Source organism: Ornithodoros turicata, unplaced genomic scaffold (assembly GCF_037126465.1).
Source record: "Ornithodoros turicata isolate Travis unplaced genomic scaffold, ASM3712646v1 ctg00001056.1, whole genome shotgun sequence".
NCBI lineage: Eukaryota > Metazoa > Arthropoda > Arachnida > Ixodida > Argasidae > Ornithodoros > Ornithodoros turicata.
Window position 1 is genome coordinate 104,647 of NW_026999452.1, and position 25,097 is coordinate 129,743.

The following is a 25,097-nucleotide window of genomic DNA, read 5'->3' on the forward strand; positions in this document are numbered from 1 at the left end:
CTTCGCTCCTTTGTACACTCGGAGTGGGTTGGACATTATTGGTTTATAGAATATTGCGATCCCAATGAAGGCTTCTGAGGGATCCTTGGCATTCGCAGTTCCGTTCATCCGTTTTTGGGGCGATGCAGTTTTTTTTATATTTTTTTTTGTAACCGTTTGCAACGCGGATCAATGATATCTGCAGAAATGAAAAGGCAAAAAATAAGGGAGAAGTAATATAAGGTGTGGATATTAAACCGGATAAAGGCTTACACGGACTTCCCGTCGGTGTTATCATAGAAATATTGGCAATATTGGCGCAAAATGGGCTTGCGAATATGGGCAGCCCATATTGGCAATATTGGCAGCCCATATGTGTTAAATATTGAACCAATGTTGGCGTGCTTCTTGGTCCATTGCAGTATTTTCACGTGCACTGCATTCCTTCATTACAAATCCATTCGACAAAAAAAAAAACACCTGAATCGTCGCAAACCATTCATCAGTGACGAACCACGCATCCATACCCCGTCAGGGGCAAACTGAATCCCATCGAAGCTACGCCTTTCCAGTAACGGCCCACACAATTGCTAAGAAGAGGATTGACGCGTCCACACACACCAGTGTCCAAGAGAGAAGTGAATCCTTGCGCCTTCTGCAGGCCTTGCTCATTGGTCGTGACGTCATCCTATTGTCTCTGGGCTACACTGTTTTTTTCCACTAATGTCCAACCCAACTGCCCTCGACAAGGTCCACCTGAAACAATAGAGACGCGGCATGACCCAGGCATGCAGCTTCATGGTTCAAGGACGCGTACGCTCTAGACAAGGAACCTGTTATTTATTAAATCACTATCCCACAATTATTTCCATTATTCTATTATAATGATTGCATGGGAAACAGAAAACGTATAGCAGAAAAACACCATGCATGAAAGCTGATTGCATAGCAATTAAGCATTTAATGTCCAAAGTCTTACTAAATGACACTAAAAACACTGACACTACTACACACACTTACAATGACACTTACTAAATGATACAGGAAAAAACAAAATATCCTAACAAGTAACACCACCAATGGCTAAATACGACGAGCTCAGCGAGATTTTCAGATCGAGAGATTCAGAGAGATTCAGAGAGATTCGAGAGATTCAGAATTTCAGGTGAAGAATGTTCATTGAATGGTCACGTGATATATGGTCAAGGTATGGCCCTTCGAGGCTGATAGATGGATGTGAATTGGGTGCACATCTACAATGGTGTGTTCAGGGTGTGCTAAGAGTGTTTTGCCTTATTGTAAGATGCTTAACATCGTTGTGGAATATGAATGGCGTGTACGCCGAGTCTTAATTTTCCTTCATACCAAAACCAGTCTTGATTGCGAGTTTATACTGCAAGCAATTCCTGATTTCGGTGTTTTTTGTGTATATAATCAAGTTGCTATCGAATTTGCAGACGCTCGCAAGACAGGGAATGTATGTAGTTATGCCATTGCTTAGGGCTGTTGATTTACACCAAAAATCAGATAAGGTATCGTCCGATTACCAGTGTACACCAACAAGCCCCACACACACTAAGTTGACGTTATACCCTTTCGGGAGGGAATATGGGTGTACCATAACTCACACACTTTTAGGTGCAAAAGTTTGAAAGTGTTGTGAAACACATCATGAGAGGTAGGTGCATTTCATTACACCTAGACAATTTAGGGGGTTGAGTTATGGTACACATGTAGCGGCATCGCCATTACCATTCCCGCGCACTAATAACCTAGGCGCGCGGGTAATAAAAGCCTTTGGCTCGGCCAGCTCGGGCTCTAGTTCGACTAGCCTGGCTCTCACGGCAACCTGTGTCTAGTCTACCTCTTTCTCTGACATTTGGTGACCCGAACAACGAACACCATGTTCGGCATAATTCGGCCAAGCACCATCCCAAATTACTGCAAGCCCACCTCCGAAGGTACGGTGCAACGTTCTACCGAGGAACCGCTAGGCGACGACGTCAATTCACCGCGGCTCCACTCATCGCAACGCAGACCGCGCCACACCATGGTCCTACCCACCTTACCCATCTACCCAGATCACGTCGCCACACGCTTCACGATGGCACTCCTCGGGCTACCACCAGCGGCACCTTCCCGAGCATCACGCTCCTGTATCGGTCGCGGTACGCCGCTGTCGACCGCGCCACCCGCATCTGCTACGCCAGCGGTCAAGGAACCCTGCCCGCCTCGCCTTCCCACCTGGCTTTTGTGCAACATAGTGGCAGTCCAGTCCATCCAATTGCGGTCAAGGGGCACCGGGACCAACGTTCCACCGGGGTCACGCACGGAGGCCACAGTGAGTTTTACTCCCGGTCTCCACGTGCTTCACGATGGTCCTCCCCGGCACTCTCCGTGGTGACAACACTACGAGCTCAACGCTCACGAACCGGTCGCGGTTCTGTCGCCCCACTCTTATCACTTCGGCCTACATGCATGCTCTCCGCTTTGGCCCGCCCCTGGAACCCTCCCGGCCAGCTCTTGTCCGCACCGTTCATCCTGCCACTTCTACCAACTCAGCACAAGACGCAAGACCAGCCGTCCCTGTTCCACCCGTCGCCCGTCTTCCTCCTCTTCACGTATCGACGCGGACCCCAACCGCTAGCTCTACACCGCTCCGCGTCTGAGGGGGGGAGTGATGTGGCGGCCCGTGTGTGATGACGAAGACGTGCCTCTGCTGCCACGCGCTACGGCGCTGGCACGGCAGTTCTACCGGCACCGTCCTAGCGTGAGGCCACGACCATCTGCCCGCTGGGACATTCCATCATCGCCGGTCAGGACTCATGTAGAGGGACACCACCTCCTCTACTCCTAAAAAAGTTTGGTGTGACGAGGGGTGACAATCATAGTGTGGTCATGTGCTGTCGTCCGATCGCATCTGGCGTTAAACCCTGAACTTGCCCAAAAATAGCCAAATAGCCAAGATGAAAATCACCCCGCCAACTGTTACAAAAAGTAGCCCAATTTGGCGGTTTATAGCCCAATCTGGCCACCCTGGCGGTTACTCTGAATCGCAAAATCATTAAGAATCGTTCTAGCTTTACTCCCATTCAGAGCAGCACTATCATCATGACAGTACTTCAAGAAGAATGTTCCTTGTACAAAAAAAAAAAAATACAGAACTACATGTAGAAGGAAGCATGACAGACTAGATGTAGAAGGAAGGAAGCATGACAGAACAGGTCTGGGCATGTCAGGATATTGCTCAACGAGCACTGTCACTCCAGGAAAAATCGCATGTTTGTCAGACAACAAGGGGGAAAAAGCAGAAAACACACTCCCCAGCATCAAACTATTTCTAAACACAGACACACACACTCGTCTTATTAAAAAAAAACAATGTTCATGGTAAATCCGTCCAGGAAAATGCACACCAATCGTCCAACCTCACATTTTCTATTGCTGCACTTTTTCTCCAATATCGGTCAATGCATTGCTACAGATACCTCAAACAGAGCAAGTGCGTGACGTCATCACATCCTGTCTGGAGAAGGCAGCGGCACAGACAAACACTCATATTATTTATTGAATCGCAAGATTAGTTTTTTTCCTTCTACGACGGCTACGACGAAACCCACATTGAAAGCGCGGTCTAACATTTTATTGCTTTCAAGAAAGTGGACAGAACGGTTATAACCAAACTGCTCAAATATTTTCACGGATGAGTCTACAAATGAGAGAGGATCCATGTGTGCGTGTGGTTTATTTGGTAAATTGGTTAACCAAACCGCTCAAATGTTTTACAAAGGACTCCATTTGCAGCAGCAGAGACTATGGGCGGGAAATGTAAAAATTGCAACAGCACGATATGTCCATTGGATGAACATTCAGCATACCGCCATTTGTTGAACATATACAAAAATCGGACCACACGACAAGCAAGACACAAGCTAGACCATATGACAAGAAAATCTGCGGCGGAAAATTTAAAATTCGGCGGAGGTAGTGCCACCTATTGAACAGGAACTATAGCGCGGCGGACGTGGCATACTACAGCAACTGCGTGGCGCCATCTGTCTTAACGCCCTCACACTTGTCACCCTCACTATTGTATTTTCAATACTGACCCCTGTGTACATGTTGAGCCAATGGCCCAATACTGACTGACAACTAACAAGACACCTTATCAATGATATGGTTTAACTATGATGTGATATCACTGGTTAACAATGATGTTGTATCACTGATCACCCGAGCACTCGACCCCCATTGCACTCGACTTCCAGTGTATTGTGCTGCTTGGGAAACTGTCTTATGCAGTGAGGTCATGATGACCTGACTGATGAGGGCGGAGCGGCTGCGGCCTTGAGTGACGTCATACGACCTTGATGACGTAGTTCTGTGGTTTGGCTGGAGTTCATACTTACCTTTTCTTTGGGGACGTTTTCGCCGGGAATATTCTTGATGGGGACCTACCACACCCGACACTTCCACCCTCCTTGTCCTCCTCCTTACCGTCAACGAATGCATTGAGGCGGAGCACAGTGGTAAATAACAAATAATTTTTATTCGTCAGGATTGGTTTCGATGAGACTGATTCCTGACTCAGCTTCTTGTTTTCCGCGTTCCGCGTTCCGGCGTTTACGCAAGTGGGTCCGCATCTTCGGCGAAGCTCGAAGACGCTTTGTCCAGGGAGCGGATAGGAAAGCGCAGAAGTGTACGTGCATACTGAATACAGTAATAACAAAAGCCCGAAAAGAAAACTCAACATCACTAATTAGCCGTCCAGATCTATGAACTGAGCTCCTGCAGCTCCTGATCGGCGAATTAGTGGTATCGGATTTCTAAACATGACATATCTTGCGAAGCAATCGAGCATTTTCTCTTCTGAGATCGCTTGCCTCAACGGGGCGAGCAAACCCTATATCCTATTTTGCCTTTTTTTTTTCAGGTACCCTGATTTAAGCCCCAGCTTACGCGGCATTGAAAACTCGACTGGAGAACTCATACAAACAAGACAGTTTACACCGGGGCAGCTCATACCAGGACAACCAACACTTTTTTGGCCCTTTTTTTTTCTCGTTGTACCATTCAGGCATTCACTACGCAGGCAGGCATCATTTGAGCGGGTGCCGTCACAAGACGTGGCGATGGCTGATGAAAGCCCAATAAGGCCGAAACCGCTGTCCCGTACTGGCATGGCCGCGTTCAAGACAAAAAGCAAAGTCTGTTGCTCTCCGACTCGAAATGTATCTGAGAAAAGGAAATTAGGGTGGCGGCCACAGGAACAAGTTCTGTGCTGTGCTCTTTATCCCTAGAGTTTTTTGTCGTAGTGTTATCTGCGTTACTGGCTGTATACCATCCGCATATGTGACCAGCAGATGCGGCACAGCTCTCCGAATATCACCCACAAGAGCGCAGGCATCGTCATTGATTCCGGGCCACCACACTGATTCCCGAGCTCTGGCCTTACCCTTGTTCAGACCTTGATGACCTTAGTGGATCAGCTCCAACATTTTCGTACGAAGGGCACATTGAAACTTCATTTGAGATATATTCATTGAAACGTGCGCAACGTCAAATTAGTGTTGGCTAGGTTACTTGAGTGTCCTCTGCGAACACCCGTGCAATGCATTAATAGGAACAAGCAAGTTGTGTTGAAATTAACCAGCGAGAAAAAAAAAATAACACCTGCCATGATCTGTGCCACCCAAAAACTGCGCTAACTTGGAGTTGGCGCAACCCTCTCCTAACTCTAGCAATCCCCATAGCAAGCCTCTCCCATTATTTTATGTAGGGAACCTGTCACCTACTGCTAAGAATGGCTCACTCAGGAAAGCCGCGGTCTTCCTCCACCACTGTAAGCTGGGTCACCTGCTGAGGAGGATGGTGCGTTTTTCTTTTTAAGCATTTTGGATCAGTTACATCACCATACAGTTACATACATACCGCCACTTCGAAGTGACATTAGGAATGGCTTATCGTGTTTCGGGATTGCCTACTAAGGCCCAGTATTGCTTTTACGTGTGCACAGCAAAGGGCTGCACCTCTCCGAGCCTGCCAACATATGCGTATGTGTCATATCGTGCCGTTCACGTATGGTAATGAGGCGTTCGTGAGTCAATGATGTGACAGCCTAGTATGGGTTTGGGTCACTATATATTTTTTGTTCGGCTGCACTGGTCCATTTTTCGAAGAATGTCCGTATAGGACAAGTGCCCGCAACTATAGTCGTCTGCACGCTCAAGGGCAAAAACGGCCCAGTGTCCTTGAAAACCAGTTGATCTCGCCGCACAAACCTTTAAAGAAGACAAAAGTAACGATAAGCGGGATAAACAACAGCGTATAATCTCATCTCCGTAAACATGTGACAGTAGTACGTCGTCAACGAACAAAATAACCACACCGAAATACAGGGCATTACTGATTGTGCATGGCATTGTATTACACCGTAGGTTTGACAATACACTTTCACCACGTCTTCCAACGTGTGACACAGAACCATCTTTTATGCATAACATTGCAGTTCTAGTAGCATTGCTACGATTGGTAGCAGATTGGTGTCCTAATAACAATGCCCCGTACTCCTCACCTTTGCTTTTATGGTGACCAGGTCATCTGCCACTTTCACAGTAAAACCGTCCCATGCCAGGCTGTATACACCATCGGTAACGCGGACTCTTTTCTCTTTGCACCACTGAAATCAAAAGTAATTGTACATTGTACATCTAAATATTCAAGTTGTAGCGAGAAAGAAAAGATGTCATGTGGAGTAGTCATTACATTGGATGATTAAGTGTAGCTTCATTGCTTTTTGTGCACCTATTTTGTGCATCTTACATTAAAAAGAAACGAACCGAATAGAAAGAAACTCCCTGTGCGCCAGTATTAAGTGATAATGGGAGTGATATCCTCAATAGTCACGATGGAACACATGGAACAACTACAACACACAGCGTACAACTAGCAATTATTCATTCAGTGAGTTATTCAACCCTCAACGTTGATCCTGTAGGGATTAGTGCAATTTATTTTGCATAGGGCATCCTGGGACAGAGAGTTTGACGAAAGAAGAGGTACATCGAGCGCTTTGTCGAGAAGTGTTTTGTCGCGTCCCCAGTTTTCTCGCGTTCTCAAAATAATTGTCGTCGGTTCTACGACTCTAGCAGAGTTCCCCGTCAAGCGATTGTGCTGTCAGCATTATAAGCCATGGTCACGTCGGCACCAGTTGGCACAGTTGCTTCAGATCGTGTTCTTGGTTTCCGCGCTACACGTGTAGGACAATCTCTACTTCGAGGCACAAACCTGTCTCTATTAAGCCACTATGCCGATGCGGGATCACTACGACGAGCAAATTATCGCCGTTCTACAACCAAGTTGCTTGTCAAGCAACTGTGTTGTCAGCCTTTAAGCTATCGTCGCACTGGCACCAGTTGGGGTACGGCCTTCATGAAAACACGAAGGGCTCACGCTTTCGTATGCTTCAGGTCTTGTCCTTGGGTTCAGCGCTACACATATTGGATAATCTGCAGTTCAGGCACGAACCTGTCTCTATCAAGCCACTCTGCCGATACGAGATCACTACTACAAGGAAATTGTAGCGCGTTTTACGACTCTAACAGAGTTCCCCGTCAAGCAACCGTGGTGTCAGCCTTATAGGCCATCGTCGCACTGGCACCAGTTGGGGCTCGGCCTTCTTGAGAACATGCAGAGCTCACGCTTTCCTATGCCTCAGGTCTTGTTCTTGGTTTCCGCGCTACACGCGTTGGACATTCATTATCCTTCAGGTGTTACAGCTATTAAACAATCCATTGACCTTCCTTACGTCGAGACACGCAGGAAATCTAATAGGCTCTGTCTATCATAAATTCTTTCATACCAGTTTATTGAGACCGAATTTTTTGTTACCAGCTGTACATAGCTGTATGTTCCCGCGACTGGATCACCCCTTAAAAGATGAACCTTTCTCACACATTTTTCTCGCTCACCACACATTTTTCTCGCTCATTTTTTAGCTCTATGCACCACTGAATAGAGCGGTCTTCCATTACCGCTAGTCATCACTCACGATGTAACTGCTTTCAAACGTCAAATTTTGCATTTTCTCCAGATATAAGTAACTGTTTATGCAGATTATTTTACAGATATCGATTATCTTGCTTTTTATGAGTGTGTCTAACTATAAATATCGTGTTTCTTTTGTTTCTTGTTTATCAGTGTGCCTAGCAGGTATACGGGTTCATCTTTACGGGTTTGTTATTCATGAGTGTGTCTCGCTGTAAATATATGTTGTTGTTCTTCTTGTTGTTCCTGTACTGTAATTCCCTCCCTCATGTAATGCCCCATTGAAATAATTTAAGGTAGATGTGTGACTTTATTCAGGAGGAAGGGGTGTATCCCGTTTGAAACCACTAACAATAATCTTTCAAAAATAAACGCGTAAGTACCCACTGTTAAAAATATGTCTCCCAGAATATACGCTTAAAAATCAACGCATTAAAATAATCGCCGAAATATCCCCGTTTAAATAAAAACGCTAAGGAATCTACGGTTAAGAATATATCGTTAAAAATAAATCGTTTCAGAATCCCCCAAATCCACCCTACAGTTGCTAGAGTCATGTGGTATGGCCCAAATCAAGGTGAACTACAAGCAAGCGGCTTAAACTAACCTCACAGGACCAGACTAGCCTAAACTACCCCAAACTAACCTAAGCTAACCTAACATAACCTGATCTAACCCGGCGCAAATTGCAATCATTCCGCCTCCGTGCTAGATGGTGAGGGGATTTGGAACAGTTTATTTTTAACGGTGGATTATTAAACGGTGATCTCTAAGCGGGGATAGTAATCGGTTTATTTTAGGGGATATATTTTTAACAGTGTATTTTTTAAGCGGATTATTCTTGAATGTTTTATTCTTAAGCGTTTATTCTAAATGGTGGATTTCGGGGACCACCCGGGGGGTCCCCGAAATCCACCATGAAGAATAAACGTTTAAGAATAAAACATTCAAGAATAATCCGCTTAAAAAATACACGGTTAAAGATATTCTCCTAAAATAAACCGCCTCTCGCCTGTCGCCTAAAATAAGCCTCTCGCAGGTACGGTTATGTTACTTCTCACTCGTGGTCGCCGCAAGTGGCGCTAGGAGCGCGCGTCGGCGCAGAGTAAGCTAGGAGCGCGCGCGCGCTTCCCGTACCCGCCACCCGTAGAACAGCCCTTGCGTCAGTCGTGCGCTGGCTCTCGTGGAGAGAAGACGTGCGGTCGGTCGCTCCGCCACGTTAGTTGAGCCTTGGCTGTCGATGAGAGCGGACGCGCTCGCCTCGGGGGAAAGGTGAGTGATTTGCCGTAGCCGTTAGGCCTTCTCCCGATGTGTCTGGTCTTGACGCACTTCTACCTAGCTCTTCGCTCGTCTGAAGCCTTTTCCCCACATTACCAGTGTATGCACCATCCCGTGTTTAGATTTGATTAGCAGTGTTGTATTGCATTTTTACCCGCAGCTAATACTTTTCCTGTGTTCCACGTAGATCAACATGAGGCCAAGCACTGCGGTTAGGCCTAAGCACCCCGATTCCCAGCTCAGCGCTCACCTTAAGCCTTTTCTCTCCAGATGAGCAGTGTTTTGTATGTGATCTCACATGTTTAGACTTGTTGTAGTGTTGCTATTTTTACCCGGCGCTAGTATTTTGTTGTTCTCTCTCTCTCTTTCGCACGTATCGACATGGCGGTGGGGCCATCTGGTGTGATGCCTGGGAACTTGCTTGCCACCAAAATCGTGGCGCAAGGATTTCTACAAAGAGATTATGTTCCTCCTTCGGCTTTAAGGAAGGGAAGATGGCAGACACGACCGTCCAGTAAAGGTGTTCAACACTATAGGAGAGAAGTTGGTGCACCAGTCACCGGGCGAAACTTTGGAACACACCCATTCAGACTTTCGTTCTTGAAGCTGGGGTAAGTTAAGCATGCAGTATCACTACCAGACACCATACGATTCCAACGTTTTTCCTCTGGAGCAACCTCGTTTATCTAACAGTGCACCTTTGCTCACTTCAAAAGATGTGAAAGGACTCCAAGGACATCTTTCCTTTTGCCGGACGCGCCTTGTGCAGTCACTCCGATGGCTGGCCCGTCCGTGCTCTGTAGTTGGCTCTGCAGCACCTGAAAGGGAGACCTACCATTAGTAGTGCACGCCATCCTTCGTTACCATGGCTCAGCGACTGAGACGCAGTGCACGCTTTTAGTCACATGGCGACAAATGCACAAGGTCGAGTCAGGCTTGGTCACCCCATCACCTGTGGGAAGCTATCCCAGCTAAAGGTAAGAAAGACAGGTCCGACCATCAAGCCCAATAACGAAGGAATGATTTATTCTGCACGGTCTCGCACTCAGGCGCGCTGCGTGGGCGGCGCCAGCTGACCGGCTTCGTCGTCGGCAATCACCACAGCTACCCCCCGCTCAGAGCATCGACGGTACAGGAGGGTTAGCATCGCGGTTAGCATGGGGTACGGAATCTGTCCAGGTGACGTGCTTCACTGGCACGGACGTAGGAGATGCTGGAAAGCTGGGTCCGGAGAGGGTACAAACGCGAGGAGCGTTGTCGATGAAGGCAGGCTTCAGCCTGTCGATGGAGACAGATTCAGGCCGACCGTAGTCGTCGATCACAAACGATTTGCGTGAACGGCGGAGAACCTTGTAAGGACCGGAATACGGAGGCTCAAGCGCGCGACGAAGGCGGTCCGTCCGAAGGAAGACGTCGGGCGTCGACGACAATTCAGAGGGCACGAAGGGAGCTGGTGATGCTACTGCTCGGGTCGGAGTGAACTGAAGCGTTGCGAAAGCTTGTCTGAGGCTGGCGAGGAAAGCAGACCGTCCAAGCGGTCCGTGCAGGGAACGGATGAAGGTGCAAAGACGTCAGCGGGCAGGCGAAGAGGGGTCCCATATACCAGCTCCGTCGACGAACAGCAAAGATCGACATTAGCTGTCGCACGGATGCCCAAGAGGATGGACGGCAGGCTATCCGTCCAGCTCACACGGTCACCGTGGGCCATCACGGCTTGCTTGAGGTAACGGTGGAAACGCTCCACCAGGCCGTTGCATGCCGGACGGTACGCGGAAGTGCGTATACGCTCGGTCTCGATGAGGCGCAGGAAAGCTGCGAAGAGGTGGCTCTCAAGCTGTGGTCCCCTATCTGTGATGACATCCTCTGGGACGCCAAAGCACGAAATCTAGGTGGACAGGAGCGTGTACGCAACGGCCTCGGCAGTCGAGTCTTTCATGACAGAGGCTTCAGGCCAGGCGGGTGAACCTGTCGACACAGGTCAACAGATAACGGTGGCCCTGCGGTGAGGGTAGAGGCCTGACAATGTCAAGGTGGACCTTGCTGAACATGGAGCTGGGAGGCAGAAAGGTGGCAAGAGGAGACACGGTGTGCCTGTGGCATTTGCTCAGCTGGCAAGGACTGCATGTGCGGACCCAACGACGGATGTCCTGTCGTGCTCCGGGCCAAACAAACCATTGAAGAACCAATGCCGTAGAGGCGCGGACTCCAAGGTGTGCGAGGCCATGGAAGGAGTCAAAACCAATCTTCCGCAAGGCAGCGAGAATTACTGGACGTAGCGCGGCATTGGTCGTGTCGCACAGGACGGGCCGCGGGCAGCCAGGCACGGGCAAATCTTTGGCAAGTTTGAGGCTTGTTGAATGACCGCTACGAAGGTGGGCGATCTCAGAGTCTTCAGATTGTGCATGGGCGATGGCGTCGGCGCTGAGGACTGTCGCTCTGGTCACAGCGTGAACACGACTCAAGGCGTCCTCTACAGCATTACTGGGCCCTTTGATATGGCGGATGTCAGTGGTGAATTCAGAGATATAAGCGAGGTGCTTAATCTCGCGAGGGCTGTACTTTGTGCTGGCGGATGAGAAAGCATCGACAAGTGGCTTATGGTCGGTTGAAACGGTAAAACTTCTGCCCTCCAAGGAATGACGAAAATGGCGCACCGCAGAGTACGTCGCGACGGAGGCACTATACTTCCCGAAGGCACTATACTCCGTGGGGCTGAGCTTGCGTGAGAGGAACACGAGCGGCACGTGGACGCCGTTGACCTCTTGCTGCTGAGCCGCGCCAATAGCGTTATCCGAGTCGTTAGGGACGTGGGAGCGTCGTGCCGGGGATGGCTAAGCATTGTAGCGGAAGCCAAGGCATCCTTGACGGAGTCGAAGGCGGCTCACAGGTCTTCGTTCCAGGGTGAGGGTGCCGCGGGTGAGGAAGCTAGTTTGGTTTTCGGCAATTCTTCGAGGGGTCGAAGAAGTACCGCGGCGGACGGAACGAAACGTCTATAAAAATTGACGAGCCCAAGGAAACGGCGTAGCTGGCGGACAGAGGTTGGTAGAGGAAACTCCTTGATTGCCCGCACTTTTTGTAGAATGGGGAAGATTCCGTCGGCGGAGATCTCCACCTCAGGCGCGCTGCGTGGGCGACGCCAGTTCACCGGCTTCGTCGTCGGCAGTCACCATACACCCATCTGCTTGCAGACTACGTTCAGTGGACACGGGAGATGTACGGTCTCGCCGATTCTAGCAGAGGGCGCGTGCTTTTTATTCAACTCCACATTCTGCGAATCCTCGGTGGGCGAAATATTGAGGATAGCATACAATTCGCAGTCACAACCGCCGGCATCCGTCGATTGCAAGCGTACCTATACTTCCGAGTACTGAATATTGTTCAGAGGCCGGGAATTGTCATCTTTAATAATTCAAACATATCGGCTAATATATGCGGGTCTACGCGTGCCCCATCCTCAGAATGAGGCAACCTGGTAGGCACGAACCTGTTTGACCAATTTACCCATTTTTAACCCTATTTAAATCGGTTAGTGCAGACCAAGTTGGCTGATTCTGATGATGGGGCCTTCATTTGATCCGAAACGTAAAGTTTTATTGTTCCTGTATATGTTAGCCGGTGCGGTAGATCCGATGTGAAGATCCAGACTTACACAGCTCGGCAGGTGGGCTAGCGAGAATTCAGTGTACGAATTTTAGCGAGCTGACAAGTCGAGTGTGGTTACGATATTTTACTTGGCAACTCTATCCTAGCAGGTCAGGCCCCCGATCTTGGCCCAGACTTTCACATAGCAAGCGTTTTCTGTTTCCATGACGTAATCAATCCGTAAACGAACTTACTCGTAAATAACGCGTATGACGGTTTCATGTGTACTTTGTTGGTGCAGTACTCTCAAATTTCTGCCTCTAGACGAAATAGTCACACAACCAGTATACCGCGCACGTTAAATATGGGGTGCCGTGTGATGAGCTTTATGGCACGTTAAAGAACCCTCAGGTGGGCAAAAGCAATCCACAGACCGACCGCTGTGGCGTCGCTCATGATCTCAGTTGTCTCGCGACTTAAAAACCCAATTTATTAGTACACCGCGCACATGGAGCGCAGGAGCATATTTGAGAATTTCATTGTTTTTCGGCATACTTTTGATCTTGATTCCGGTATTACGCGACGCTCTGCGACCGTGTCAATCCTTGGTTACCCTACCCAGGGCTATACTATACCCTTTACTTTTAGAGGTAAAAATACGGCGGGATAGCGCGTCTTTTGCGCAAATGACGAGGCAGCGATAAGGGTACAATATGGTGGCCCGTAATATATTACGAAAATATCCCTCTGAAAGATGCGTGTGTGTTTCTCACCTACGCTCTCAGAGCAGAACTTCACTACATATTACGTCGTACGCAAACCATTGGCACTGCTCGTATTGTTACAGTTTCCGATTCGAAGAGCGACGGGTGCGTAGGCCTTTTTGTAGCAATTTGGATATATGATAATTGCAACAAAAAGGCGTACGTCTTTCTCTTAAAATCAAAATCATTTCTGTCAGTGGTTGGCGCACAACGTGCTATGCGTGCAATTCGGTGCGCCGGTGCTGACAATGTATACTGTTTATAATCTCATATATGTATATCTAATGTATATCGCTTGTGATGTACAAGGTGATAAAAAAATTTCACTTGTGTTCACTTTCTCATTGTCCTTATGCTAATAGGGTAATCGCCGGAGCATTGTGGCTATTTGGCAATTACATCCTGGAAACTTGTCACCACTTGGGAAGGCTTCGGACAATTTTTAATGGAGGGAATTGAACTACCAACCTCACTTTTTTGCTGCAGAAATTTCAAGTCCTCCACGGAAAGCCGTAGCCAAGTACGCATAGTATAGCAACGGAAATAGTCGAAAAAAAGCTAATGAAAAAGCTAAAAATAATGCTTTAGGCCTGCTTTAGCCCCGCCTGCTTTAGCCCCGCCTGCTTTGTAGAAGGGTAGAGTGTTGGGCTTGTAGGTATTCCATTGTAGTTTCAAAAGCGCAACTACACACGAACACAGACAGAAAGACACACGAGCGAGTGTCTTTCTCCCTGTGTCCCTGCGTGGTTTTGAATCTACAATCCAATGTCGCAAAAAAGCGCGCATGACAACACGTTCGGTAACAGGAGGAAGTGCTCGTGCCTTCATTTGTTTTGCCTTGTTGTGATGAGGCGGTCTTTTGTTTTCTTTGTGATAAGACGGTCGTCACCAGCATCAATGTCAAAGGTAAAACAAGAGTCAGATCACTTCCTCCTCTCGTTGCACCATCCGCGCGCGCTTTTATGCGACAATCAAACAGGTTAAATTAAATGCTTTGCGTATTGATTTGGGTTGTGATCAAGTACAAAACCGTCAGGCCAGGGCGTGATTTTTTTCGACTATTTTTGTTCCTATTTTGGTTTTTGTTGAGTCTGCAGTTATCCTTGGTCGTCAGTTTTCAGAGTTGAAACCCTCCAACTGAAACCTCCTCTGGTGACGTGAAACATTCTGTGCAGTTGCATAGGCATTGTTTCTTTCGACGAATTCGATTATTCGCTTCCTTTTCTAGCTGCATCGTCGGAACTCCCGAAAGATGGCAGCTCGGGAAAATCTTGAAAAATGACCGTATGGACGCGCCACCTGCCGCTATTTGCCGGCAAGACAATGCCCTCCGATGAGCCCGTCTGTACCAAAATTTAGGAAGAGCCATTGGTGGATCCTTCAGAAATGCCCTCTCGTTCCTCTTTGTGCTTCCTTTCTATTCATTGATTGGTTTGATTACTGAACAAAGGGCGTATACCCCACAGGTCCGAAAATTGTGGTAAATGATTGAGAAGCATCTGCACTGCAGCAAACACGCGCGGCACATTGTGCATCCTAATTAGTTTCACCATTAAAGCCCCGCATAATTTGTTCCGTCGTCATATCCACCTCGAAGAATGGAAACGTGATGATTTCGCTATGACGGGGAACAGAGGATGTTTAAGCCACAGGTTCGAAATGTGTGGTAAAAGATTGACGTTGATCTACGCCACGCACTTTCTGGAAGTGCTATGTCAATTTCAACCATCCCCTTCTTGCCTTTAGTTACATTAGACGCCATTTCTGCAACAGAGGCGGCCTTTGCAAAGTGCACGGAATCCCCATATGATCCATGTATCTTATACATAGAGTTCATCGTTTTAGGAATAAACTTGATTTTTCACGATAGTTCAAGAATTCGGTCCAACAACTTGTCGTTTTCGGTAAACCGGAAAAGTCAGCGAAGAGAGCTACTTTTGACAACGTATTTGTCCTCCTTTTATTGTTCCCTCCTGCAGGAGTCAAAAACGAGCTTTTGTTGAGCTCTGGCAAGTGTCTGAATACCGCGGTCATTCACTATCACAGTTCCGAGTGCAAATATAAAGATTGTTTCTTGTCCCAGTGTCGCAGCAGTGGCTTGTTTTATATGCCTTTCGTTTCACCCGAAAATCCCCCGGTGACATATCAAACAGGAATGATAACGCCTGATTTCTCCCCGAATTCTCAACTTTTCCCTCCCGAATTTGAAAAATCATAAAACCCGAAAACGAAGAACTTAAGTTCACTCATTCATATTCTGCCATCACTATTAAGTTCCTGGATGTGCAAGTTAAATTAACTGATGGTGTTAACTAAGCTTTGTCGCAAGCCCACAAATTCCCAACAGTATTTGTCCTTCAACAGTTGCCACCGACGTCACACAAAATTGGCTATTCTCTGCAGTGAGGCTGTGAAATACGGGAAAATATGCCCAAACCAAGCTGACCTAATCTTATCCAACAAAAACAAACTTTTCAAGACCGTCAATTCCCTCCCGACCTAGCCGAAGATGCACTACACTCTTAACTCGGTACCCTTTATTGTAACTTTCAGCAATGTGTAACTTTTATATAGACGTAGATTTTTCCAAATATCGTAGAGGTTACGTGTTCGTTACCTCTATTTAGAGGATAAACGCGACTTGTAACATGACACTGGAGGAGCAACAGAGGTTACTTCAGAGATCAACGGAAATCCAATCGTCGTAACTTATAAATGTACCCTTTATAGGAATGTTGTAATTTCTAAACGAATTCCGCGTTTGAATTGCAAGGTAACCTGTATAAAAGGTACTGCTGTGTTGTCGTTCAAGCCGCACATTCAATCATTCAGTACGAGAGTTTCGGATCAATGTGCGTTACGTTATTGTGTCTCTGCGTCTGTACGAACTGCGGATCGTGTTCAAAATTCTGGAACTTGGTATGTTCACTACAAAGTTTACGTAGTTACGTTTTTTGCTGGACAGTCTAGGAACACTAATCGCAGCACAGTCTCGCTCTTCAACACGGTTCAACGATTCAACACAGTGTGTACGTGTGTGTGTGCTGCGTCCGCTATTTGCTTAGTCCTTCGTCATCCTTGTGTTCTACTTCATTTGCTTCTGACTAACCATAGCCGCGTCGCTGATGTGTCATTCCGACATATCAGAAAGGAATGTTTTCGGCGCACTGGAGAGGGAGTTGCTAGAACGTGAGGACTGTAAAGAGTAGGCCTCCTTGAAACGAATGTCGTTCACCACAGTTGGAGTGTTGGTATTGTGACGTCCTCGTGCTCTCGCCTCAGCTGTAGTTCCAGGTTTGAAAATTAAATACATATGCTCCAGTTGAAATTATTTATTTCATTTGTTGTGCATGCGAATCTGTAGATGTAGTGATCACTCGCTTTTCGCCACTGGATGCCTTTAGATGAATTACGTATATTAGAGCTATATGTTGCGAATGACAGTATGCGTTCTGCACTGATGAGAGCTCATTTTGATCACCATTTGTTCTGTAGCGTCTGTGCAGTGGCTGGAGTCTTAGAGACAGTCATGCCTGTGCAACTGTAACTTTTACGTCGGAGTAGCTTTTACGAGACAGTAACCTCTATGTATAGGTGATCTGCGTAACGTCTATAGAGGGTATTGCCCATAGGTTACAGGGTAACTTCTGAAATAGAGGGTCCCTTTACTAGAAGGTACCAGATTTAGAGTGTAGACAAGGCTGGCAAAATTTGAAAAACCTATCAAATGGTACCTTAAACTGAACCGTAACATTCGCTAGAAATATCCCACATGTTAATCATATACCGAATCGCTAAGAAAGCATCCCATTTCAGTCCAAACGCACAAAGGAAATTTTCCCTGAACCGCCGCGTGCCAGCTACAAGAGTGCACGCACCTAGATCGCTCAGTAGTAGCCGGAACCAGAAAATTCACTTAAGAGGCTGCCACCAATGCAACGGTCTGAGATGCTAGATTTGTAAATTATTGCAAACGACCCAATCAGACAAGAGCTCAAAATTCGGTTTTACGCCAAAATCAACGCTGATGTAGATTGCAAATCCCCAACTTCTACTTGCCAATCACAGTACATACTAAAACGTCTTTTAGAATTCGATTCAATAACCACCGATCGGGTGTGACGAAACACCAAATCTTCCAGTTTCGTGCCATTTCTGCGAGCACGGCCATTCAAGACTTATCAATTTTTCTTCACAACCGATCGATCTCGGGAATCATACCTTACAACCCGACAACAACGGGAATCATACCTTATCATATCTTGTGAACTATTTGGATGTCTATTTAGGTGTCCTTTTCTTTTTTTTTTTTTCGTTTGAGATGGAGTCCTGACAACGCCCCCTCCCTAACTCGATGACACCACCCAGACTTGACACAGCATTCCCGGACTTCACCTACTGACAGTCGCCAGGTGGCGAAGCCCTCCTGGTTCTAGACACGACACGCACGTGTCAAAGCTCCAAGCAACGTCGACATAGCTTTCAACGTTGCAAGCACGCGCGTTCCCTGGAACAGTTATCGACGCTACCGGTTCGTACTCCCGATGAGACACGTTATTTTTACCTTGTCTCCTATGCACTTATTACTACAGCTTCATTGCAGGTTCGTGAGTCTGTGTGTTCGTCCAGTGTTTTCACTCAAACTAAAGGCAATGTTAACATCAAAACTGACGCTTTTGCGCTTCCATTCCACACGTACTATCGAACCTCTCCATGGACTTCTCACACCAACACCTATGCGTGGGCATTTCCTTCTGAAGCTCAAGGTCAGATATTCTATCAAAACCAGGAACAATGCATTGCTTCAATCGAAGGCAGCAAGTACGCAGGGAAGACTGTTGTGCACAGTCTTGAAATGGAAAGTGCGATAGTGCAATAAAATTCCATCCATTACATATTTGTGCCTCGTGTATTTAGGTTCTATGAAATGTACCGGACAATCTACCGGTCAAAGGATATACCTTTCCTTTTAGTACTCTGCAAGTACGGTACAGCGTACCATACGGAATGAAACTGCTGAATACTGTACCTGATACGACACACGTACCTCATACGACATGTAACGTTAAACACTGTACCTGATGTTTCGCGTACCTGATACTGTGCGTAACGTTCTTATACTCTGAACCGTCTATTGGCTGTACCCTCCACGCAGTGAAGCTTATAAAGGTACCTTATAAGAGCCCCACGTTATTCCGCTGAGCAGAGGAGGAACTGTACATTTAGCAGTGGTCTTCATGCATTACTGCTGCGGTCATTAAGCGTGAAAGGAAAGCTGCACAATATGTTCACTCTACTTTTATCGTGTGCTATGTAATCTTTTTCAAGTTCTGTCAAACGAGCGCGTAATGCTATCATATAGTGGGGTAAATGGCAGTGGATGAATGCAGGAAGGAAACTGCCATGTTCTCAGCTTTCGCTGGCGTACTGCGTCAGCATTGTTGTATTAATTTGGGACATGTTCATTCATGTTTATGTTCATGTGCAAGATCAGCTGTTACACAATGAGTTCTAACATAGCTCGTGTGTGTTTGTCTTTTCTACCACTGTCGTTGGTTTCCCTCCCTGATGCTACACATGTCAGGGATAGGTTTCAGAACCAGTAGTTCCAGCCAAGAATTGCTTTTCAGGGGATCATCACGCTGTCAGATGAAACATATGGGCAGGACAGGACATGAATTGCGTAGCTTCACACAAATACTACTACTACGACGTAAGAGTGGTTTCAAATCTAGCTTTCTTGTGTTCCTGGCATTATCGCACAAGATGTAGTATCCACCGTAATCCTTTATTTGGGGGTACGTGCCCGTTACGGGGGGATACGCTCATTGGGGGGTACGTGCAGTGCAATTAACAGATGCTATTTATAAATCTGTGTTTCGTACTGCGTTGAAATGGGGTAGTTTGTATCTGAGAGCCATAGTGAAACAGGCAGCCAAGGACAGACTTTTGATGCCCTCCAGAAACTTGGCAACACATTGCAGGGACTCTGGATGCTGCCTAAATTCCAGAACACAGAGATCAAGGCTGCATTTAAGCAAGTGGTTAGAGAAATCCAAGACAGTTGCATGTGAAAGCAGTCCGCTGTGTTGGATTTGCTTCTGTCCGAGATACGTTATCTCAAAGGAGACACACGGGCACACTCGGAATGATACTATAGGGCTGCCTGTGAAATAGAATGATGGGAGGGGGAATATACGAGGGGTGTTCAAGTAAAACCGGGACAAGCCTCCGCGTTCCCCACATGGTGGTCCAAAGTTTGTGCAAAACAGAAAACACGTGCTGGACAAGATGGCCGACAACGAGGTGAGCGCGCACATCGAACAGCGAATTGTAATGAAGTTTCTCGTGAATGAAGGCGTAAAGTCATCTGAAATTCACAGAAGACTTCAGGCTCAGTATGGCCACGAATCACTTAACCGCAGCAAAGCGTTTGACCGCTCTCCGTGTTTGACCGGCACAGAAGACTGGAAATCTCTTAAGAGCTAAGGTACGGTTTCGACACTGAAGGGCAGTCATTCTTTGATCGGATCATCACGAGCGATGAAACGTGGGTGCACCATTTCACTCCCGAGTCCAAACGCGGATCACAAAAGTGGAAGCATCCGGGCTCGCCAGCTCCCAAGAAATTCCGAAGCACCCCGTCTGCGGGTAAGGTTATGGCCGCGGTTTTCTGGGGCAAGGCTGGCGTTGTTCATGTTGATTTTCTGCCCCGCGGACCCACTATTAATAGTGCATATTACTGCCAGGTTCTCAGGGATGTGCATAAGGCGCTGAAGCAAAAGCGGCCGGGCCTCATCACAAAAAGAGTCCTCCTCCTACACAACAATGCACGACCGCATACCGCGCAGCTCACAACACAAACCTTACAGGAACTTGGCTGGGAGTTACTGCCACATCCTCCTTACCCTCCACACCTCGCCCTTAGCGATCTCCATCTCTTCGGGCCACTGAAGGCGTTCTTTGGGGGCCGCCACTTCAGCTGCAACGACGAGGTCAGGAATGCGGTCCGATCATGGCTGCTACAAGGATTTGTACGCTGCTGGCATCGAAGCCTTTGTGAAACGCTGGGACAAGTGCATTAGTGCCAGCTGGAGATTACGTTGAAAAATAAAACTAATTTCTCGCCTGTAACTTCTTTTTACTTTTGCGAAAAATAAAGAGTCTCGGTTTGGCTTCACCCTGTCTCTTGTCTGTTATTCTGTTGGTTAAATTGTCATTTGTTGAGCAGCATATATGTGTATATTCCAGAGTCTGCTAATAAATATCAGTTTAGAGCTAGCAGTCACATTGGAGCTGTCTCATCCTGTCTTTGGCTGCTTGTGTTTCACTATGGCCATGCTTGCTATTGCAAAAAACAAAAACAAAAAGAGCATAGAAAAACACGAAAACAGCAACCTGGAAACCTGCCTGTTCTAGTGCTCTCATGGATGCAATGCAGTGAGGTAACATGTTTCATGCATGAACTGTACATAGTAGCACACCTCACAACGGCAACGGAAGATGTTTCTTGGAGCTTGGACTACATTGCTTTTTTGTAGCTTTGATTGCGCAGCCTATTCCTATTATTGGAGGTATGTGATTCCCCCTTTTAAGATACTAAGATACTTTAAGATACTTGATGATGATAAGATTGTTGATGTTGTGCAGTGTGTTAATTTTGAAACTGTACTGTGCTGAGGTACGAAGAGAGTCATATCTGCGATACATAGGAATAATTTGTAAGTACTTTCCTTGTTGACATCTATATTTGCACCAGGTCCCAACATTTTTGATTGATGGAAAAATTGTAATAAAGATATTTACTTGACTGCCAAACCATACACAAATGTCTTTTCTAGTGAGACAGAAATGTGGAAAAGTTAAAGAGGCACAATGATGGTAGAGTCTAGCATTTTTCCATTGCCACTTCACTTGCCACTTCACATATATTCACTGTTATTCGTGTGCACATGTACACTTCACCGCATAGCACGCTCCACGCCAACCACCATCTCGAATGATATCGTCATCTGCCCTGATTTGTGTAAAACGGGAGGCGTACGCCTTTTTTGTGACACTTGTGCTGTTTATAAATGTCACAAAAAAGGTGTACGCCTCCCGTTTTCAACAAATCAGGACAGATAACGATATCATTCCAGATGGTGGTTACCTATGAGCGTGCTATGCGGTGCGTGCGTGCGGTGCGGTTTTTAAGAGTGTAGTCCTCAGTCTGGAAAAAAAGTGCTTCCAAGCTCTTTTCCAAGTAAGGCTCGTAGAAACAATCACAAACTGTCATTCTTCCCGCACACTTGCCACCATTTTTGCCACACAGGAGGCGCTGGCCAATGGCAAGTATAGTCCCGTATAGTATTTCCCATTAGCGCAAAAGGTACAATGAACTGAAAGGTATAGAATATTGCCAGGAATCATCATCGCGAAACTTCCAGGGCAAGCACGAAACGGTACATCTCATCCCGGCGCATGCTGAAGAAGAAGCAAGAAGCTTCCAGACACATCGCCTGCTCTCTGGCAAACGCACGTGCTGTTTCTAGACTTTTCGGCGGGACGCTTAAATGCTTGTGCGCTCCAAGCTGGAGCATTCATTCTTTGGACTCAGTTGTGTTCAGAGAGCTATCACTCTTGTGTTTTGCTACCAAGTAGTCTAATAAACCGTTCGCTGTTGATTCGACGGCTCGCCGACCCATTTCGCTTCGTGACATTTCTGGTGGAGGTGCGGGGCATTCCTTGTCCAACGGCCTGGAAGACCAACTGCGACAAAGCAGAAGACAGCTTGGTCTGCTTGCAGAATTCGGTCCATTAGGACCCCCTAAACGCAAGAAGAAGATGACTGCGGAGACCAGTACCCAAGTGGCGCAACCTGTTGCCACGCCCATAGCCCCTGCACGGTCGCCGAAGACATTCAGTGGGGAGTATTACGACGACGTGGACGATTGGGTCGACCACTATGAGCGGATCGCCAAGTTCAACAATTGGAGTGACGACCAGAAGCTCGTCAACGTCTATTTCTCCCTGGAAGGCACCCCGAAGACATGGTTCAAGAACCGTGAGACTTCGCTCACGTCCTGGGACGTCTTCAAAAGCAAACTCCGCGAGGCGTTCGCTTTTCAACAACGAGCTGAACGCGCTGAACATCTGCTCCAGAGACGGATCCAGCGTTACAGGCTTCGTCGAAGATGTGCTGCGTCTCTTCCGGCGAGCTGACCCCAAAGCATCCGAGGAGAAGAAGGTTCAGCGACTCATGAGGGGCGTAAAAGAAGAAATTTTTCGCACCCTGTCCCGGGATCCACCCGCCACGACCGACGCTTTTCTGGACGAAGCTGTCCGCATTGAGAGGACCCTGCTCTCTCGCCTGCTCTCTCGCGCTACCGTCAACGAACGACACCAGGGCTACGAGGCTTTCTCCGCGACCGCTGGCCTCGACGTCGGATCGCTCAGACAGCTGATTCGAGAGGTGGTACGCGAAGAAGTACGAGCTCTCCTCTGTCCTGAGAAGGCTCAAGACCCTTTGTCTTCGATCGGTGCGATCATCAAGGACGAGCTTCCAGACATCGTCAACCACCAACCCCGACGCCGAAGTACCGAGACCAACCTACGCCGCCGCTGTGAGACAGGTGCCACCTGCTCGTCCATCGCACTACGGAAACCGTTGGACGCCTCCTCGGCCTGTCCAACCTACTCCGAGCGTCCCGCCACACTCTCAGCCGTTTCGCAAAACGGACGTTTGGCGGACTCCCGACTTCAGACCGCTCTGCTACCATTGCGGAGAGGCCAACCGCGTCTATCGCCGATGTCCCTACCGACGACTTGGCCTTCGCGGTTTTCCACCCGGTTTTCCGCCCCCCGCCCCCAGCGCGGTAGTCGCCCCGCCGCAATTGAAGACTATCTACGGCAGCAGAATGCTTCTGCTGGCTCGCGACGCGACCTGTCCCCGAGCGTCCCCCAGCGCAGCAGGTCGCCAGGAAGAGCACGTTCACCGTCACCGGCAAGACGACCTGTGTGGAGCAGCCCTAACCGGGAAAACTGAAGACTGCAGCTCCGGGAGGTGAAGCTGCGGACCGACGACAAGTTACAATTCCTCCAACTCGACGAAGAGCAACGCAGCACCAACACGACGCTCGAAAAATTACCAATAACCTGAAAATACTCATCGACGGCCATGAGATGATTGCGTTAATCGATACCGCAGCCGACGACTCTGTTATAAGTGGTAGGTTGGCTAAGAAGCTTCGCAAGGTGCAAACGAAGTGGGATGAGCCTAACATCGGCACTGCTGGTGGACACGTCGTAACACCGACTGGCCGATGCACGGCAGTCATACAAGTACGTGACATCCAGTACGTCGTCAGCTTTGCCGTCTTGCCGAACTGCCCACGGAATGTAATACTCGGAATGGACTTTCTAGTCGAAAACGAAGCAATCATCGACTTCACAAATGGAGCCATCTCTTTTAAAACGCCGGAAACAGCAGAAGACAAGTGGTGGGCACGAATAACCCCGGAGAAACGCGCAAACACGGACGGAACCGCCGTGACGACTCAGCACGTCAACCTGCCTCCCTTGTCGTCGGTCCTTGTGACCGCTACGTGCGAGAGAGCACCGACTGGCTGTTCGTTGGCTGAAGGCAACTTCTCCTCGAACGAGGAATTCGGATAGCAAGAGGAATTGTGCCCGTAAGAAACGGAATATTCGAACTCCTGGTCACAAATTTTCGCCCGGAGCCACAACACCTGGCGAACGGCAGGAAGATAGCCATCATCGTAGACCAATACTCCACCACGGATGTTTGCCTGATGGACACTGCTCGCATCGCGGTCACCACGGAACACGAGGCCGAACATTACGACGTAAACCCTCAACTCAATACAACTCAAAAGCAAACCCTTCTCCAGATGCTCAACGATTTCAGTGACTGCTTCGCTGCATCGTCGAAAGTAAGACAAACGCCTATTGCGAAGCACCGCATCATCGTCGACGAAAAGGCCCGTCCAATTCACCGCATGCCGTACCGGGTCTCCTGCAAAGAGCGAGAAACGATCCGAACGCAAGTAGAAGAGATGCTAAGAGATGACATTATCCAGCCGTCGACCAGTCCGTGGGCATCGCCGGTGGTACTAGTGAAGAAGAAGGACGGAACACTCAGGTTCTGCGTCGACTACCGGGAACTCAATGAGATAACGAAGAAGGACGTCTACACGTTACCGCGCATCGATGACACGCTCGACGGGGTACTGGCAAATTGAAGTCGACGAACGGGACCGTGAGAAGGCTGCATTCGTCACTCCGGATGGACTTTACGAATTCAAGGTTATGCCTTTCGGCCTTTGCACAGCACCAGCGACGTTCCAGCGTGTTATGGATACAGTTCTCGCCGGGTTGAAGTGGCAAACCTGCCTGGTGTACCTCGACGATGTTGTCGTCTTCGCAAGAACATTCGAAGAACATGTT

At 47.9% G+C, this 25,097-nt stretch overlaps 2 protein-coding genes across 2 annotated transcripts in view; both read right to left on the reverse strand.

The window, feature by feature from the left end:
- Positions 1-6,043: 6,043 nt before the first annotated feature.
- The window catches only part of LOC135376210 (uncharacterized), a 64,620-nt gene continuing 45,566 nt past the window's right edge, over positions 6,044-25,097 (reverse strand). The window contains exons 7-9 of the mRNA XM_064608811.1: positions 10,012-10,121; positions 6,554-6,658; positions 6,044-6,260 (exon numbers count right to left, since the gene is read on the reverse strand). The gene's annotated coding sequence lies outside the window, so the exon portion shown is untranslated. The remainder of the gene's footprint in view (positions 6,261-6,553; positions 6,659-10,011; positions 10,122-25,097) is intronic.
- Positions 10,419-25,097, reverse strand: part of LOC135376209 (uncharacterized) — a 32,520-nt gene continuing 17,841 nt past the window's right edge. Inside the window, exons 2-5 of the mRNA XM_064608810.1 lie at positions 20,558-20,631; positions 11,325-12,134; positions 10,907-11,188; positions 10,419-10,784 (exon numbers count right to left, since the gene is read on the reverse strand). Coding sequence (XP_064464880.1) covers positions 10,419-10,784; positions 10,907-11,188; positions 11,325-12,134; positions 20,558-20,631 — 1,532 coding nt within the window. The remainder of the gene's footprint in view (positions 10,785-10,906; positions 11,189-11,324; positions 12,135-20,557; positions 20,632-25,097) is intronic.